Raw genomic sequence first — 19,058 nt, 5'->3', positions numbered from 1 at the left:
AAATACAAGTATTTCACATGGCCTAGAACAATGACAGAAGGATTTTTAAAGCACCAGTAAGAGTTAAAAACAAAAGTCTCAATGACATTAGTGCTCTTCACTCAGTTTGGATCTTTTGAAAATCCCATTCAAAGCCCAACTCTGAATTCTGTCTTATATACACATCATTCTACATGCATGGGACTTGAATCTGACTTGGCTTCAAGGCTCTTTTTACTGACCAGGTAAGTCTTTAATTCTAATTGATATTTCAGGAGACTGGTCTGCCTAGAGTAACAGGTTTATCCAAGATGTAATCTCTCGTGAAGCACATATTTAGAGGAAAGCTGAGCTGTTCATTGTCACGGGTCCAGATGAAAAGCTAAAGATAATGTCAAACGTAGCTGAAATGTCAAGGAAATGAATGGTTTGTGTAGAAGAGTCATCTGAAATTTCACTTTGAAAGGGCAGTGAGCTTTTGTAATGGTTTTCTGAAAAAGCTATTAGAGTTATTTTATATAATATGGCAAGGCTGCCAAGATGCAATTGTCATGTTTACTATGAAAGAACATTTAACAGTGAATTTAAAGCCAGCACTTGTAACAATACTTCCAGTATGTTCACATTAAAAGAGGAATTTAAGTGTTTTATGATGATTTTAACACATTTAATTACAGCACATATTGGAAGTATTATATTGCACCAGTTTTGATCTCCCATTCTATACGGCCTTTTCATAAAAACAGCTACCTCAGTCAAGGGTTTCTATACCTTCAATTTATGATTTGGTTATAAACATCTTGCCATAAAACTGAATTGAATAGTTTTGATTTGGAGATGAGTGGCTTTCAGACAAAAATTTAAAATTTTTGCTGCAACAATCAAAGACAAAATTTAGTTCTTCAACAAAGAACTGCTTAACTTCTCCCCCCCTGCTCTAGGGGAACCACTCTTACCACGTTCTTGCCCACCAAAAAATAATATATTATGAAACAGCCAGAAAGAGATTTCAATGACTTTCCTGTAGGAACATTTACAGAGTAAACACTACCATCTCTTACAAGTAAGCCTCATTTTTTTTTTGTTTCTGCTCTCTTAAGGAAGAAACAAAAAATAAGAGATTGAGGTATCAGCAGGCTCAAAAAAATTAGGAAATGTAGAGCTTGTGTGTGGTTCAAATAGAAAAATTAGTGCCAAGTGGCAGAGCAGAAATTTTGAGAGAAAATACTACTGGAATTAGAGGGAGGCAAACTGGGAGGAGAAAACTCCACAAAAACCCAGCGACTACACAGGATAAAATACCTGTCAGGATTTTAAAGTACTGAAGGTAAAAGAACAATCAGCAAGAGGGGCTCACCTATTCTGCATATAGAGATGGCTGACTATTTCCAGACTTTTGTTGAATGTTTTTTTTGTTGAACCCTGATAAAAGATTGTAAGCAGTTATAAAGACAACTTCACACCACATAATGTGATCTGGGAGGAGCATTGCTTATCAAGTATCCAGGATGAGACCTCAACAAAGGACCGGCCTGCCCCTCACAGGCTGCTGCTTCAGCCATTCTGGACCAGGGAATGCTCTGTACACTGTGAGGCAGGGGAATACCAGGGAAATGACAACAACTAACACTATGCAAAATCTTTCTCCTTTTTTTCCAGGATCCTTTTCCAGATTTCCTAGCTTTAAAATTCCAAACCCTTTGGTTCTAAAAAGATTCCCTCTTCCAGTCTTGCCTTTTTACATGATGCAACTTTCTTTACCTGAAGTCAAACACCCAGGATTCCACTGATTGCTTTGGTGGTTTGGCACGGCAAGTGCAAGCCTTAATTACACAGCTTGGCAAAATGGTATTTTATAATGACTCTACTCAGCTTGGAATGGAAACCCTATACGAAGAAGAACTTGACAAGATCTTCAAAAACCTGTGGATTCAGAAGCTCTGAATGAACTCACTGGTGGTAGATCTCTTAGAAAAATATGTGAGCCTGGTCATTTCACAGCACTCTTGGTGCTACCATCACAAATTCCCCGTACCCATGACAACAACTGGCCTTATTTTACAGTAGACATTACTTTTGCATGCCATTACAAAAAGGAGGAGTTGGAATCACCCAAGAGTTATGTTTGATTAGTGGTTTTCAGGCTGGTTGCTTACTAAAGGAAGCACTTCAGGTTCTTTATCAAATGATTTAAAAAGTAGGAAAAATCCTGAAGCTCTATGTTGAAAGGATCTCTATAGATGCAGACTTAAACTCTTCCTTTACAAGCTAAGACAAACCATATGACAGTAATCCCATGGGTTTAATATTTGCTTCCTTAAATAAGGCAGGCAAAGACTTTTTCTTTATGTGCTAATCAAGTTTCCATTTATCCTCTACAGAATTTAAAGGAAAAATCTATTCCTGAGTGTAATGATCTTGACAAACTTTTTAATTGCAGTGCATGTGAAACCTGCACAAACACCTGTGGTATTATAATAACTGCACACTCCCTTAGGCTGAGAAAACTCAGCTATGAGAGAAATAACTTACTGAATTTACAGATTGACTAGCTGGATGAAGGCTTCCTGTGTGGGGAATTAATGTAAATACAGCATTTTCAAACAAGAATCCTGATTATTTTGTACACTTTTAAGACAGAAATCTGTGCGATTCCCCTCACAGTTCCAGGCAATTAAAAGATAAGATGCTATGAAAATAACCAGGCCATTTCTAAATAGATGTCAAGACTGAACTGTTGAACAGAGGGAGTGTTTCTCTTGATGTTTCCATCTAGATGTGAAACAGCAGATTGTAATGGTTTTAATAAACATACAACAAAGAGAAGAAAAAGAGAAACATTACAGAACTAAAATACATTCCCAATCATGGGAGCACATGTTGGGTTACAAAGGGTGACAAGGAGCACAACATTCAGTTTCAGCGTGAGCTTTAACTGATTGAGAAGCAATGAATTCCGTGCATTTCTATTAGAAAAAAAAGTTTGCATGCAGTAAAAACCTATGGACAAATATTTTCAGGTTTTAAAAGAAAGATTTTTTTTCCCCAAAAACCATAAATAACTGCTAGTGATTTTTGCCTTCGATTTGTGAGAATTGTACTTTTCAGAGCCTCACTATGCAGGTTGTTGCTGGTACATGGCTCTATACTGCAAACAAAAGCAAAATATCTGGCATCTGGGTACACTTGGTTTTCTTCCTAGAGTACTGAATTAGTACTGAAGTAAGCATCTGACGCTGTGTATACAGAATTATGAGAAAAACAATATTAAACACTGCTGTTTGGATTGCAAAGTGAGGCACTTGGAATTCTTGTTGCCTGTGTCAGCTTAATCCAACCTCCGTGGGTGTTTGTGTGGGCAGAACATCTGCAATCATGTCATATCTGCTATTTTTGCTGTAGGACTCCAATCAGGGATGCCCATCTGACAAACAGCTCTTTCCTGCTTTGTTTTGACATCATCCCGTGCTCAGCACCATTCCTTACTCAATGCACACTCTTCAAAAAGTGCCCTTGATACAGAATTATTTTCTTACAGACTTTTGCTGTCAGCATCCAAATCATTCAGAAGCCAGAGTTCATCTTTACACTGCTGCATTCTACAAATTACTAAATAATGCACGGATTGAGCAGCACTGACACCAGGACACTCGGTAGCCTTGGGTGTCCAGTTCAAGGCACTTCAAGGCATCTGCTGAGTCCAGCAGTACATGCACCAGTTACTCTGTCAAAGAATGTGATCCTCAACATCCTTCTGTGAGTGTTAACAGATGGCAGCCTCCAGGTGGAATTCCACAAAGGGAATCCTCAGTGACCAGCTATGAATCCCAACCCGCAAAAGCACCTTTGCTCACAATATACTCCTGTGTTAGAGAATCCTAATATTTCCTAAATAAAGCCCTGAACTGGCACCAGATGTCACGGAAATCCTAAAATTTAATCAAAATACATCAGCACTGGGCAATGGTGCTTGCTTTCCAGAGCTTTGGAATAGCTGACTTTCCAATTTCACTAGCATTGCTTCAAGGTAGCTTTTCAAGACCCAGACTAAACCCTGGAATACTGTCATGGAGCATACTGAAACAGGGTCCTGCAGCAGGGCTTGAACCACCAGATACTTGTAGGAATGAATAAAACCCTCCTGACTCACAGGACATGGGGCTGGAACAGGCTATAAAATCTTGGCACTCCTATTGAGCCTGCATAAGGCTCTCAGAGTGAATGTTCACACGTAGGGACATTCGCACTGAAATATGGGACACTTCAGACAAAGATTTCTGTCAAACCAGTTTGAAAGCAGGCAGTGGTACCACTTCTCAAGGTAGAAATGTCAGAAAATAGGGCCAACTTTGCACTCATAGCTGTGCAATATAAAATCCAGAAGGTGGCAGCAAATGTTCTTCCTTACAAGAAATGAACGGTTTATTCCAAGGAAATCTAAGATGCCTATGGTCAAAAGTTTCAGCCATTTGCTTTCCATAGGCATAAATGTATTGTATTTTGAGAGCTGCATATGGATAAAGATTAAATGATAATGAAAAGCTGATTTTCTTTCATTCACAAAGGTGCAAAGTGAGCTAACTAAATTATTTGTGAAAAGTTAGCAATAGTCTTATGTTTTTTAACCACACAGGCATTTTGCTGTAGTGAAGGCCTAACAACTAAAAAGCACTTTATTTTCAAAAGTAAAATTTGTCACAAAACTTATGTGAGATGAATGACAGTACCTGTTTCATTATTTTGTAAACAGATTATGAAAACAAGATTGTTCTCACCTGAAATAATACCATTTTTAGAAATAATCTGGATTTAGAATAAATCAGATTCCAGTCCTAAAATTCCCTATAAATTTTCATAATCAAGCCCTGACAAGACAGCTTTGAGGAAGTCAGGATCAGGCCTGAACTATGTTATTCTAATCTATTCCTGGTCTCAGTACAGTCACTGACAAGGTTTTAGTTACTATACAGGTGAGATTCCCCCCTCCCCTGCCACTACTCAAATTTCTTCATTCCCATTTTATTCAATTGTAAAATATTTCAAGAGTTTCAAATAAATATGATTTTCCCATTTGATTTCAAAACTTTTGGTAGTTGTATTGTAAAATAGCTGTAGCATTTACTGCAGAGCTGTCAGCATTTCAGAGAGAAATTATTTTTTCATTACATAAAGTTTAAATAGTAAATAGTTTGGGACAAAAAAAAGCTGTAATGATATTAACAGTATGTCTCCCTTCTACACTCAGGTCAGCTTAAAAAGCTGAAGTGCTTCTTTCCTGTTAAAAAAAAATGGAAAGAAGGAAAGAATTGAAAGGCATAAAAATTCAGTATTTTTTATTTTGTCCTACCATTTTCTCAGTGGTTTGGTCTCTAACTGCAGTGGCCATTACAAGCCCACAGAAATCCAAAGGAGAAATGCATCACTGTGGCTTTTTATAAAGACAGAGTCACTTTTTGAGGTAAAACAACTGTTTTATCTGCTTCCTCCTCCTTTGCCCCCTTCCTGTGTAAACAGCATCCAGGCATTATTGTTAACTCAGATTTTAGCATGCTTTGATATGGGATTAAAGACCAGGACCATAATGAAAAGATAAAAATAAAGCTGCTTTAATGACTTGGACACCAAGGTCCAATTTCTTCAAGTGACTTCATGAGGGAGGAGTTTATGCTGAGAGAGTTTCACTGGACTATTCAGAGTCCAACTCACTTTTGTCTCCTTGACTGGTAAAAAGGCAGCTGTGGCATGTAAACACACACACACTGAGTTTTCTCTTACTAAGGAGTTGTGCCACCTGAGACAGGAAAACAGCTGCTGCATTCACATTTGGTCTGGAAAAGGAAAAATACCCTTCTGACTCCTGCCTTTAAAATTTGCACTATTTTATAAACCTAAGTATTGTTCTTTTTGTCTTTCAGCTTTTTATAATTAACAAGAAAATTGAAATAGCTCTAAGTTCCAAAGAACCCATTTTTCCTGACTATAAAGAAAGTATTGAATCAAAGGTAGACAGTCACACTCATCCATCTTACATTAACTAAATCTATACATGCATACACCTTTTTTAAGTTTTACATTCATTCACTTATATATGGAAATAGTTACTTTTGGAAGTAATATTATATAAATTTTAGTTTATATTAACACACATAAATATCAAAGACTCTTGCAGTGCAATAAATGCTTGCTTCAGTGAGCAGTTTATAACTAGTTTGCATTTTAAAAATCAGCGTTAACCTAAACCTAACCTAAAGAGTTTAACCTGCTTGCACAGACACCCAAGGCAGTCAGCAGCTGTCAGGATTGTGTGATTGCATGGACAGCTCTGAACAGCCTTTCCTCTTCTTCACACCTAGGAATCCCTTTCCCTTCAATAACTATTGTAGAAAAGGTCTTTCCCTCTGAAAACATCCAGGCAATGGAGAAAACAAAATTATTCCGTGTAGAGGGCTCTAGTTTGTCTTGCTGCATGATACTTCAATTTTCTCTTAACTGTTTTACCACAATAGTACAGGAATACAAAATGTGATAAAACAATAATTCTGGTAGCATTTCACTTTTCTCTCCCTTGTTCCTTGATTTCTGAGGTGAAGAACGGAAAATCTCTACCCCTCTTTTTATGATTTTCTTGTAGCTTAAGGGAGACAGAGGGGAGAGTAATTATTCTCTACTTGCACTCCATATTTTCCACTGTGTCACTTACGGTCTGGGGTTTGTGCATTCTTTTTAGTACAAGCTTGTCAAAAGATGTATCTCCAAGATTTAAATATGAAGGGAAAATATTAGAAAGTGTCAGCATGTCTGGCTGCTGCTGTCCTGCAGCAAATGAATGGTGAATTCTAGTGACTGGAAGTTGTCTTAATTCCTAAGTCTGTGTTTGTGAGCTTGAAGGGGCTGAATACCAAAGCAGTGTGTTAGCTAGTAAGTGGGAATCTCAGATTTTTCCTCAAATTCCATCAGACCCTTATGGAATGGACAAGGATCTTCCCATATACTTCAGCTTTCTTCCAGGTAAATCATCTGGAATGCTATTTGCCCTCACAGGTTTCATCCTCTTACAACCCAAGAAGACAACTGTTAGTTAAACACTTAGTTAAACTAAGTTAACAGTTAGTTAAACTGTTCAGTCCTTACTTCACAGAAGCAGAGATTATCCTTACTTTACCAAAGCTAGAGGAAACAGACATGCATTTTCACATTCTGGAACTTGAAAGTTAAAACCCAGGCTGTTTCCAGAACTTTTTTCTAAAGACGAGTTATCAAGTGGGAAAGAAAAGCCCAGACCAGGACTTCTACCTAAATAATACAGTAGAATGACTCGTTTTGATAAAAAAAGTAGTGAAATACACTTAATAACTCATCACTCTCTGATTAAACTCCGTCAAAGACAATTAGTTCCTGCTCTATCACTAATGGTTATGCCAAAAAGATGCTTCTATAACTTGATGAACTCTGGAGTTTTTCTCTGAACAGGACAGACTAAACAGTATCTTCATATGACTCTTGAAAAGCCAAATATTTTATCCAACACTTGTTTCAACAGTATCATTTCCCTCTGCATCTCTGAAATCCTACAAAGTACTCACAGAGCTTTGAACTGGAATTTCCATTAAAAAAGGGGAACTTTTCTATCTACTCAGCATGGACAATGTTCTAGAACCCTCCTGAGAGGAGCTAACACAGGTAGACTAACGAGGTGGACCTGTTTGATCAACTTTTTCATCCCTCTCTACAACCTGATCTTCTCAATTGCTTTATTTTCTTAATTACTACTTAATTTCTTGTGGTTTGAGTTATCTGGTTAATTTCTAACATAGGGGTGTGTGTGGGTAGGATTAATAATGTTGGGGCGTTTCCTCTCTGAAAATGCAGACTGGAAATAGCTGATCATAGCTAAGAGGTGAAAGGATAGTCCTGTCATAAAGCACCAATTTTGAAACTTGTCAAAACTCTCATGACATAACCTCTGTGTGTCACTACACTTTTTAAAAGTGATTCAGATTAAGCACCACCAAACTGACTGAAAATGATGAAATCTGAAGTCTCTTGAGCTTCCACCTCTTGTACAAAAGGCTGCTATTAGAACGTGACTTAAAAGCCTGCGCGAAGCTGTGGCCTGTCAAGTTTCTCAAATGCAGTAAGATCCTGTGGCAGAAAAACTTAAAATGTGACATTTCTATGGAATCTTTGCTAGATCTGCTATACCTTGACTGACCACACACCTGTTGGCTACTCTCTAGTTCATGCTCACAGTATTTTAAGTTTGGGAAGCTCATTAGGAAAAGTAATACAGACCAATGTTGTTCAGATGAGATTCTAGCAAAGCCCGTGGCGAAACAACCCAGGAATTTCACAGCAGATTTCAGAATTAGAGGCATTTAAGCCTGAAGACATGAATCAATGAGTGTAAATCAGTGAGTTTAGGAACCACATTTACAGAGGCTCTAAGAAAATGTAATTTGTGAAACACAGAGAGCAGGTCTGGCTTGGGGACAGGCTGTACCTGCTTTGTGTGCTGCCAAATGGCTGCAGCAGCAGAACCTTCTCATGATCACAGTTTCTGTTTCAAAGTGCTGCATTACTAAGAAGATTAGGATTTGACAAAAATGAATGGATTGCTCCTATAAGTGGGTCGGAATGTACTGAAATTCCGAGGGCATTGCCTTTTAAAGAAGCCAAAAGTAGTGTCATGTAAGGGTATTAACTGAATGATTGCATTAACGCCTTTAATTGCTTGTGTTCATTTTTGTGCCCCAAAAAGTGAAAACTAGGATAAGTCTAATAATTTTTCAGTAAGAAAAGCCTTTCTTAAAAGGAGATTGCCAAAGATATGTTCTTAGACAGATGTTCTAGACAGAGCCTATTACCAGATGAATTAGGCTGTGCCTAATGTTAGAAAGAATCTTGTAAACACACAGAGAACTGTCACAACATGACTCCCCTTTGCATTAAGAATGGTCTTTTCAGAGCAAGGCACACCAGCTAAGTAGTGGGAAAGCTGCACAGTTACTAACGCCATTGTACTTTTTCAGTAAAAGCCTGTCTTTGGTCTGCTTACTTTCCTCAAAAATTCAATTTGCTGTGTCTTTGTTCCTGTTTCTTTCTCTACCTCCGGCCTTTCCAGTTAATTAAAGTTCTAAAAGATACTCGTAAACATAAAAAGGGACTGCCAGGATGTCACATGCTTTCAGGGTATTTTGTTCCAGTTTGGAAGTGAAGAGAAGGGGCTTCCTATCTTGCTGTTTAATAACTGTAACTATATTTGGTATTTTGTCTTCCTAGGGAAGAAGCAGTGGCCGCTCATTATCGCTTCCTGGGAGACCTTCTTCATTCATTCCTCGAGCCATGTCTCCTACTTCTCCTCTTGTATTTCAGCCTGCCCCTGATTACTTCAGCAAGCCAGATGCAGCAGCTGACAAGCCTGGCAAGAGACTGACTCCCTGGGAAGCAGCGGCCAGATCTCCCCTTGGCCTAGTGGATGAAGCTTTTGGCCCCCAAAGTATGCAGGAATCCATTGCTGCTAACGTGGTATCGGCTGCTCGCAGGAAAACACTTCCTGAGCCACCAGATGAATGGAAACTTAAAGTTTCTTATGAGGCTCCAGCCCCGAGTGGTAGCGTAGCCTTACTAGGAGGGAAGCAATCGGGGGTTCTATCACCCCAAAAAAGCTCCCTATCTGCCCCAAATGTCCCTGCCCAGGCTGGCCCTAAGCTGCAGTATCCCTACTGCACTCAGCGCTCCAGAACAGATCCTGATATAATGTCCATGGATTCCAGGTCTGACTATTGCTTGTCAACAGCTGATTCAAACTACAATCCACAGCCAAGGGGATGGAGGCGTCCAACATGAGCAGCTGAAGGGCCTAGTGCATTTTCCCTTCCTCCAGCTTAGCAAGCCCTAAGATTTGAGTTGGAGAAGGAAAGTTTCTTGCTGGCCTGGCAATCTCTGAAGTAAAAAATGAGGAGACGAAATTGAATGGAGCACAGTTTTCACATGACTGCAATGCTAGCAGCCTCTAGAATAGACTCAGTTTTACACCTAAGATTGTTCTGTTTGTCAAAAGGCAAAAATACGCTTTTCTTGGGGTGAGGGGGGAGATGAAAGTGGGGCATTCCATGTACTCGATGCAAAAATCTAGCAAGGAGGTAGAAAGTGACAGCAAAGATGCTTGCAGTTAAGCTAATGTGAAAAAAAAAAAGTAAAATAAGGGCATTTTAAACCCAAGAAGTATTTTACAGGATCTTGTAGGTTTTCTGAGTGTGTTTGACATGGATTCCAAGTTAATAAATATAGTCAGAATTGCAAAAGTTATAATGGAAGTGGAAGACTTTGAAGCACTGACTTATTTGCCATATGGTTTTTTACTACATTTCTATAATGAGCTAAGAGGGTAAATCAGTGAATATCTTTACTGTGGCAACACTTAAAATACATCTGTGGCAATGGTACCTGAATCGCCACAATATGTAGATACAGGAAATCATACACAGTCACTCATTTCAGATGGATTTCAAGATAGTTTCAATGAAGTTTTACACCTTGTAATTTATCTGAAAACACCAGGAAGAAAGGCATTGTTAATAGAGATCAATACCATGATACTTGGACAACAAAAGAGATGAGGAGTGTATTTAAACTGGATTGCAAGTAATTTTCGTAATAAACTATCAAACATGTCATAGGCTGAACAGCCTTTATTTCTCTGTGAAATGAATTCTTTCCTGAGCATTTACTGCTCCAATGCCTGATAATCTGATTGGCTGGGCAGTTATTCATGTTTCTAAGGTAGCTCAATGTTCAGAAAGCTTTTGAGTTGTATCCTCAGTTAGGAAGACATAGATAAGTTGTCTGTCAAGGACAGTTCCTGCTCTATGTAGAAATTTGTATGTGACAGGGTTTCCGACATGTAGTACACAGTGCGAGTCTAGGAGCAAATATTTGGGTGGTTGGCGATACCTAAGTGATGTTGATGGATCTGAAGGGATGGTGGATGATTTTTGCTGGTGAGACATACCTTGCATTTACGGCTTATTTAAGCAATAGAATTATGTGGCTAAAAATGTATGTACTCCAAGCTTCCTGGGTAGTTTAGATGTTGCTAAAGCATTAAATGAACACCCCAAGTTTTACAAAGTGCTGTCAATCCTCCTTATTTTGTGGGGAATTCTTGAAGGATCTGTCAAGTGCAGTCATTACTGCAGAAGCACTTTTAACTATCCTTAGTTTCAGTAAGGTTGTCACTGGGAGTGAAGGGATTAGATTGGAAAGAACTAAAACATATATGCAGCAAGAAAAAATACATTACAAAACATTCCCATCAACAAAGAATTTTCACTTATAGCAATTATAAAATATAATTGGTACAAAGGAAAAAGGAAAATTAAATCCAAGTTCAGTTGAGCTGGAACTTCCCCTAAAAGCAAATAATTACATGAAAAACATAGCTTTAATGAGTTTAAGTTGGCAGAAATTCTGTAGCCAAGCAGAGGTCTCCCTGAAATACAACTGATCCTTCTGACCAGTCAGGAAATGAAGATATGAGAGTGGTAAACCTTTAGAATAGGATCATATTGCTATAGCACTTTACAGATTTATTTCACAATATGAATTTGCAAAAAAAAGGTGATTTAGAAAAATTACATGAACAAGGCTGCCATGATATGCCTGAAAATGAGCTTTGCACCTCAGAGTTATACATGTACATAATCAGAATAAATTTTCCTGCCACACAGGCAAAAATATATGTTTCTCTGCAGAGTCCCTTAATGTCTCCTTTTATCACAATTGGGAATACTCCAGCAATGGGACTGTGGAAGTCCCCTTATCCTTGAGGGCTTATCCTCAGATCTAACCCTATTGCCTTGGAAGTACATGCCAAATCTTCACTTAATTTCAGTTAAATTATAAATAAAATTGAAACTCAGTGAAATTTATCATTCAAGGTCATTAAGGCCTTAACCATTTAATAAATACCAGTGCATATGCATTTCACAGAAGACCTACATTCTGAAAAGTGCATACCTCTTACATATTTTGCTGACCTGTGGTCCATATTACCATAACAAAACAAGTCCCTGTTTTCAGGTCAAGTTCAGGTTTCTGTTTTAAACTGTTTCCTTTACATCATTAAACAGAAAACCAGATTAATGAGTTTGCAGTGAGGCATATTTTTACCCAACACCATTATTTCATTTCTAAGAATTGGACATCTAACTTTTACATTCCCATTGAAACTAGTGCTGTGAATTCTGAGGTCATGCATCTAACAGAAGCTAATGTGTGCTTAATTTTAAGAAACATGCAATTAAAAATTGCCAAAAGTGGTTTTAAATTTTGATATGGCAAAAAAAAATCATGATACAAAGTGACCTTGGAAAGGCTTTAATGCTGTGATCACATAGCATTATGGGAAAACTTTCTATAGGATGAAGCCCTAATTCCCCACCCCAAGCATGCAACAAATATGGAAGTAAAGAGTTTCAGACAGAATAATTGACTTTCTGTCAAACCCCCTAGAACAAAAAAAGTGCAGCCTTACAATTTCATTCTATTCACAAGTAGGAATTAATCACTGAGTACTTCCATGAACATGAGAATTCCTGACGCTGAGTTTCATGTGGCTTTGTATCTTACCATAGATTCATTTGGGTGTTTACCACGACCTACTCCAGATTTTTTTTTCCTCCTGCTGACAATTTCCTAGCTCTCTTTCCCATGTGGATTGTCCCATATCTAATATGAAATAAGTTCCCACTGCAGCATTTCCCTCAATAGCAACACTGGTAAGTGGATCTGGCCTCCCTGATGCCGTCTATTTTTACAAAGTCTGCGGGCAATGGATTGTCTCTGAGATCTGTTCCTCTGCCACAGAGAAATGGAACTAATAAACATTTTTGAAGTTATTAATGGGAGGGTAGACATGAGGGCAGGCATGCAGACAGATCACACAGCCTTGTTTAGAAGGAAATCAGGCTAAATCCAGATTGAGACCATGTAGGGATTTCAAAGAAAGCAGCAGGCCCGGACCAGTAAATGAAATATTAATGCATCAGAGCTTTAGAAGGACCCCACAGCATGTTCCACTTTCTGCTCTTCACCCCATTCCTCCACTAGCAAAGCATCTTTCTATCAAATAGTTGTGACTGATGTGTGAGAGTTCTGAATATATTAATGCAAGTATTTCTCACATTTGCTTTTGAATGCACAGATCTGCTCAGTAAATGTGAAGAAAAACTTCTCATGATATTTTAAATCTTTGGCTTTGTGCTCACCCTCAGAGATGTCTCTGTTAACATACAGAGCATTTGAATACACAATATAACTGAAAACTTAGTTTCTTTAGTTATGTTAGATGATGATGTTCACAACTCTTGTTCATAGTTTGTTTTCATTTTGGTTTGCTTTAACACAACCAAATATCTATTCACACTGCATTTCTGCCTAGTAGCAAGAGACTGTGTTATCTTTATAAAAGACTTTTCACTTCTAAAGACTTTTGCTCACTGCAAAGGACACTTTATTTGACAGTGCATGCCAGCAATGTAAATTGTATCACATAATAAAGTGATTTGACCAATCAGATGAGAAACACAATTTTGTTTTCCCTAAATTCTTGTCTGTTTGTTTAAATAATCTGAACCCAAGTAAAGCCTAATCTCATTTTTTCTGCACCATTTTTAGATTCACTGACTTTGCCTGTCAGTGACCTCGTGCTGGTTGAGCTTCTAGAAGCTTAAATCAGCATCAGGTCAAAAGGCAACTTATCAAATTTAGTGGAATTTCATTTCCATACTGACTAAGCAGAGGAAGGAAACACAGTGAAGTACAATCTACCCAGGTTAAATAATACAATCAGAACTGTTTTTATTGACTGAACATTTTCATCCCAACCATAAAAATCTGCAACTAAAATCTACTTACTGTAGTCACTTGCCTACTTTACTTGCACCTAACCCTCTGTTTGCTGTACTCTCTTGTTGTTCATTCTCATTTGAAACATACTGTTCAAACGTGAAATAAATATTGTGAATAAATCGTGAACCCAGTCTTTACACTATGCAGGCCACTTGGATAAATAGCTCTTAAGGAAATAAGGATGGCATAAACAATCTATCTGTGGAAAGCCAGATCAGATTTTCACTATTGACATGAAATGAATCCCAAAGCAGTTTTTGCATTTGTAAAGCAAGCAGGATTTTGTCCCCAGTACAAGAAAAGTGATTGATGCACGTAAAACTTGGGGAACTGAAAAAGCTCCACAACAGCATTTTAAGAGTTTTGCTCTACAAAGGATTTACAAGGTTATAAGAGACTCACTACCATTCCTTTCCATGGGTACATTTTCATTCTTCTTCGGTAAGTCCTTAAATACATCGTATAGAAAGCAAGCATAAGCCAGATTCACAGTTTAACATAACTCCCTTGGCTTCAGTAATGCACAACAGATTAAAAATCTTTCTGCCAGGCAGTCACAGGTTTTGTAGGATGTTTCACTCTTCAGAGAATGTACTCTGGGTTTCTCGGAATGCCCTCGATTTCCTGGTGCATTCATCAATGCTTACGAGCATTTAAAAGGACTCCAGTGTGGCAGACTGCTCCCTTACTGAATGTGAGGCTGGTGGAATGAGGAATTTTAAGTCCAGAAAGGTGGATTTTTCCAGGCCAGCATCTGGTTTTCCTCAAACGGAATACTTGTGCTCTGAAATTGTTCCCTGGATATATTATTGGACCTTAAAAAGAAGCCTTGTGTTGCTGCTGACTCAGAAACAGCACTCAAGAAGCTGGAAAATATTTGGTGTTTTTTCACACATTTTCAGTCCTAAAAAAGGACTCAAGTACTTCACATTCAAAACAAAATGACCTCGGGAGTGTTTGTGTGCATGCACACAAACTTGTGGGAATTTCTTGTGCAGAAAGAAAGGTAATGGTTAATTAACAGATGTTAATGGAGAACTAGGAGAACATACTGTGCTGCACTGCAGTTCAAACAGCTGGAAGGTTACAACACACTGGCACACATATAGGAAAGAAGGTGTTGATAAACCTCTAGATCTAATTTTATCTTTAAAGTAAGTCAAAATCCAAGGGTAATTTTGTCTAAATACTGCAGAGGTTCATGACTACTTTTTTTCCCTATAAATAAGGAAACCAAAGGAAGGAGGTACTAATTGCTGGACAAACATTGTTGCATGTTGTAAATATTTTTTTGCTGTAGACAAGCAGAGTTTGCCCAAGACAAAAATGGAAAATAAGAAGCTTTACAGAATTCTAAATCAGAATGATAGATGTATTGGTATTATTTTCCCAGCATGACCAACCTCACTGAACTGTGGCAGCTATTAAACAATTGCCACACTTCAATATTATTAACAATTTGCTAAGCCATCTTAGTTTGAATCAGTCACTTCCTACTAGCAGTGAATGCACTTGAGTTTAGTCTCAGAAAGTCAGTAATTTTTGAAAAACAAGAATCAACATAAAGTCAGCATATTCTTAGCTCTGTGGTATTTCTGATGTTTGTTTCTGGGGTTTTTTTTTCTAACAGAAAAGCTTATAAGCATAAACACAATAGTTTCCATCAGGTGTTTATCAACTCTGATTTTTAGGTAAGTTCAAGAGAGTTTCTATTTAAAAGCAAATATTTTGCCTATAAAACAGGTTGTATACAAACACGGGACTTATATTGAAACTCCCTAGTGAATTACTTTTATGCAAAAAAGAATAGTTTAAAGAAGATGAGCAATACTGGTAACTTTTACAGCTTCCAAGTAATTTCCCACCACGAATCCACATAACTACATGGGTTTTGTGAAGGAAGATTATTTTCTCCACTATGTCTGTGGAGTTCACCATTCTTTACTTTCTCTGGCAGTTTAAAACCCCAAGAGATTTTCCATGTGGCAATAAAATAAAAAGATTAGCGTAGAAATTAATAAATCTTCCTACTGAATCAATATGCCCTGAGAAAACCTGCATTTCAGAGAAACATGAAGAACAAACCAAGGCAACAAAACTCCTTTGACCACGTGGAGCAAAATCCTGATCCCAGCTAAGTCAACGGGAGCTTGACTAATTTACCACTTATGCCAGCAGGGCAAGGACTTCACCTCACACAGAAATGTGCAGCACCACAAAACACAGCAAATTTACAAGCACTGAACTGGTGTCATCAGTTCTGTAGATTTTTGTAGCCTGTAGAATTTAAAAATGTGATTGACAAAACAATAAGGCATTCATCAGATTTTGTAATAGCATCTCCCGTTAGGAACTTCCTCATTTTGATGTGCACAAGTATGGAGAGTTATGTCAGCTGGGACTCTGCTGAGGCTCAAGTTGCTGTCTTGGCCTTCTGTATAACCAATGTGGAGGGGCATTCTTAAAAAGAAATTAACTCCACCCCCAAATAAATGCCTCAATAGGTGGACTGGATCCCAGGACCCCAGGCATGGACTTACACCACTCCAAACTCACCTAGGCTTGCAGAGGTCTGTTTGGATAATTCTGTACTTGAGGAATGGATCATCAACAGACCAGGTAATACACCCAAGGACAGTGAAGAGATGATTGTTGTTATTTTGGGAGGCATAAAGTAAGTTCTGGAAGTTTAGGCAGATGCTTTTTCAAAATCAACTTGGAGGTTTCGCAAAGGAACAGATCACCGCTCATCTCTTCCTACATTTAATAAGTTGCTGTTTACCCTGCAGAATTAGATACAGATCACCGTGGTTTGGATGTTTATTACTGCAGTTAGATGTGACTCCTCTACATGTAACCTCAAATGAACAGCAGTATGAATACAGGTTTGGAGAGCAGCAATCCAAACAAATAACATTCAGACAGTAGCAACAGTAGCTTTATTTTTCCTTGTGACCTTTATAATAATTTCTACTTCTCTGACTGCTCTGCCATAAACTGTGTACTGGAGGGCAGAGAACACAAAAGTGCTTAGGACTAAGTTCACAACTACAATGAAGATTATGGGCACTTCCAAGGCACATGGTAATCCTTTTTCCCCTCAGATAATAATTTGATTGCTTGTGCCTTTCATATTTATTACTTTCCTGTTTTAAATTCTTGCCATTATTCACGATTTCCCTTTCAGATATTACGGTATGCATGAAATGCATTATACTTTTTGACATAGCATATAATCCTCCTGAAAAAGCATAGTTAAACTCAAGAACAGGCAGTACATTATATTGAACACTCACCTACATATACACAGAAAGTTCACAGGCCACTGAAGATGTGAGGTAGGCAGAGAGCAAGAGGGAAAAAATAAAATCATGTTTTACCAGTAAAGCAGAAGGATTCTATTACATCAGACGGTAGGACACCGTAGGTTTCCAAACTTCTACTTCCCTCTGCATTTTAGGGACTGGTGCAACCTCTGGAACAAGGACAGTCAGTTTCTCACTAAACACTTCAAGCTTACTTATCCAATATTATCAGGTTTATTGCTCTAAAGTTTTGCGAGCCCAAAACAAGACAAGCACTTTGACTAAGCCTAGTGCTGTCCAACAGAGGGCAATGGTACACAATCCATATAATCCATACTATTTGCTCTCCCTGACAAAGCCTCTGTTTCAACAGAGAAGCTGTGGTACAGTTAGAGATCTGTCAGGACACCAGACACCAAACAGTGTCATTATCAGCACGTCCACTGGAACTCAAATGCCATAAAACTTTACAGTTTGAGCTAAATCAGATGGCATAGGAGGCATTCATGCAGCACTATTTAATGTGTCCCACATAGATGTTAGTTAATTACTCCTGACCTCAGCAGCACGGGGTGGACCGACGTCATTACCTCATCTTAAAAACGGAAGAGAACACGGCAATGGAAAGAACACGTGCACTGCCCAAGGCTGTTGGGACAAGGGCAATGCTGCACTTGGACGTGCACATTCCTGGCTTTTACCTTCACCTATAATCCACTGGCTATTTATAGCAGTCATGCATACTTCACAACCAGCACAATTACATTCTTACAGCTCAGAAAAGGAGTAGGAAGGAAGCTTCAGGTCCTTTGAAGAAACACACTACTAATTCCAGACACAGATCAAATTATGACCCAGTCTGGCGGACAAAATTCACCAAATCCCATGACAGAGAATGTAAGGCTTTGGAGTTGTTTACTCATGGTAACCACAGCTGAGTGAACAGAGATTAACCTCCAAGGGCAGTAGAAGGATTAGTCTAAAATACCAGAATTAAAGGGGAGTCCGCATTTGCTTACTGTCATGGAAGCCCCTGTTTTCTCCCATGTCACCATGCTAGTCTCACCTAAATTCTGTAATAAAGCAAACAAAAACTATCCAAATGAACCAAATCTTAAGCTCCTGTTAAATCATGAGCCTCCCCATGAGCCCTTGACAAATCATCACTGACAATGTCTTCGATCTGATGTCTGTTACTAAGGAGCACAGGTTGTTTCTGTATCTGTCGGAACAGTAATGTAAAACATACACTCAGCTGCTACCAAGGGGATCAACCCTGCCACTAAAGGGAAAAAAATGGCACAGACATACTCAAAGGCACCAGATCAAGGCAGGTTTATATCAGGAGTCGCTTCCATTAATCTGGGGGAAAAGGTGACATACATGAAAAATTATGAAAGATGGTGCAAGAGTTTCTCTCCTGCCTCTTTGAAAACAGCTTTAATAAGAAACTGTGATTAATTTCAAAATGAGTGAGCAAAACTAGACCAACTGGCCACTTCTTTCTCAACAAAGTACAGTTAACAATTAACCTCTCCTTCTTAGCAGGTGGCATAACAATAAATGTAGATAAATGTAGTCAGTTTGCTCACAAAGTATTTTTATGAACAAAAAGCTTAAAGAAAAAAATCTGTGCTAATGGATTAGCAGTACTAATTCCTGGGAAGAGAAATCTCCTGGAAAAGAGAGATAGCAATTCAATGAATGGAAAACAGCACAACCACTGCTAAAGAATCTTCCTTGAAAGCACGGTAGCAAGGAATAGCCTTCAGATAATGAACAAATGTATAGCCAGTTCATGTGATTACTTGTCCACCAACTCCAGCCATTTCCATGCAAGATACTGAGGCACATTCTCTGAGG

General features: G+C 38.4%; 1 protein-coding gene across 2 annotated transcripts in view; it reads left to right on the top strand.

Moving 5' to 3' along the window:
• The window catches only part of SYNPO2 (synaptopodin 2), a 79,188-nt gene extending 65,172 nt beyond the window's left edge, over positions 1-14,016 (top strand). Inside the window, exon 5 of one of the 2 annotated variants that reach the window (XM_008632608.2) lies at positions 9,259-14,016. In XM_008632608.2, coding sequence (XP_008630830.2) covers positions 9,259-9,825 — 567 coding nt within the window. In that variant the 3' untranslated portion in view covers positions 9,826-14,016. Of the gene's footprint in view, positions 1-1,638; positions 3,896-9,258 lie in introns of those variants that run through there. The other variant, XM_008632678.2, reaches the window with a different exon arrangement.
• The last annotated feature ends 5,042 nt before the right edge of the window (positions 14,017-19,058 follow it).

Source organism: Corvus brachyrhynchos, unplaced genomic scaffold (genome assembly GCF_000691975.1).
Source record: "Corvus brachyrhynchos isolate BGI_N302 unplaced genomic scaffold, ASM69197v1 scaffold20, whole genome shotgun sequence".
Taxonomy (NCBI): Eukaryota; Metazoa; Chordata; class Aves; order Passeriformes; family Corvidae; genus Corvus; species Corvus brachyrhynchos.
The sequence above is the reverse complement of the archived record's forward strand: the minus strand, read 5'-3'. Positions and strand labels throughout refer to the sequence as shown.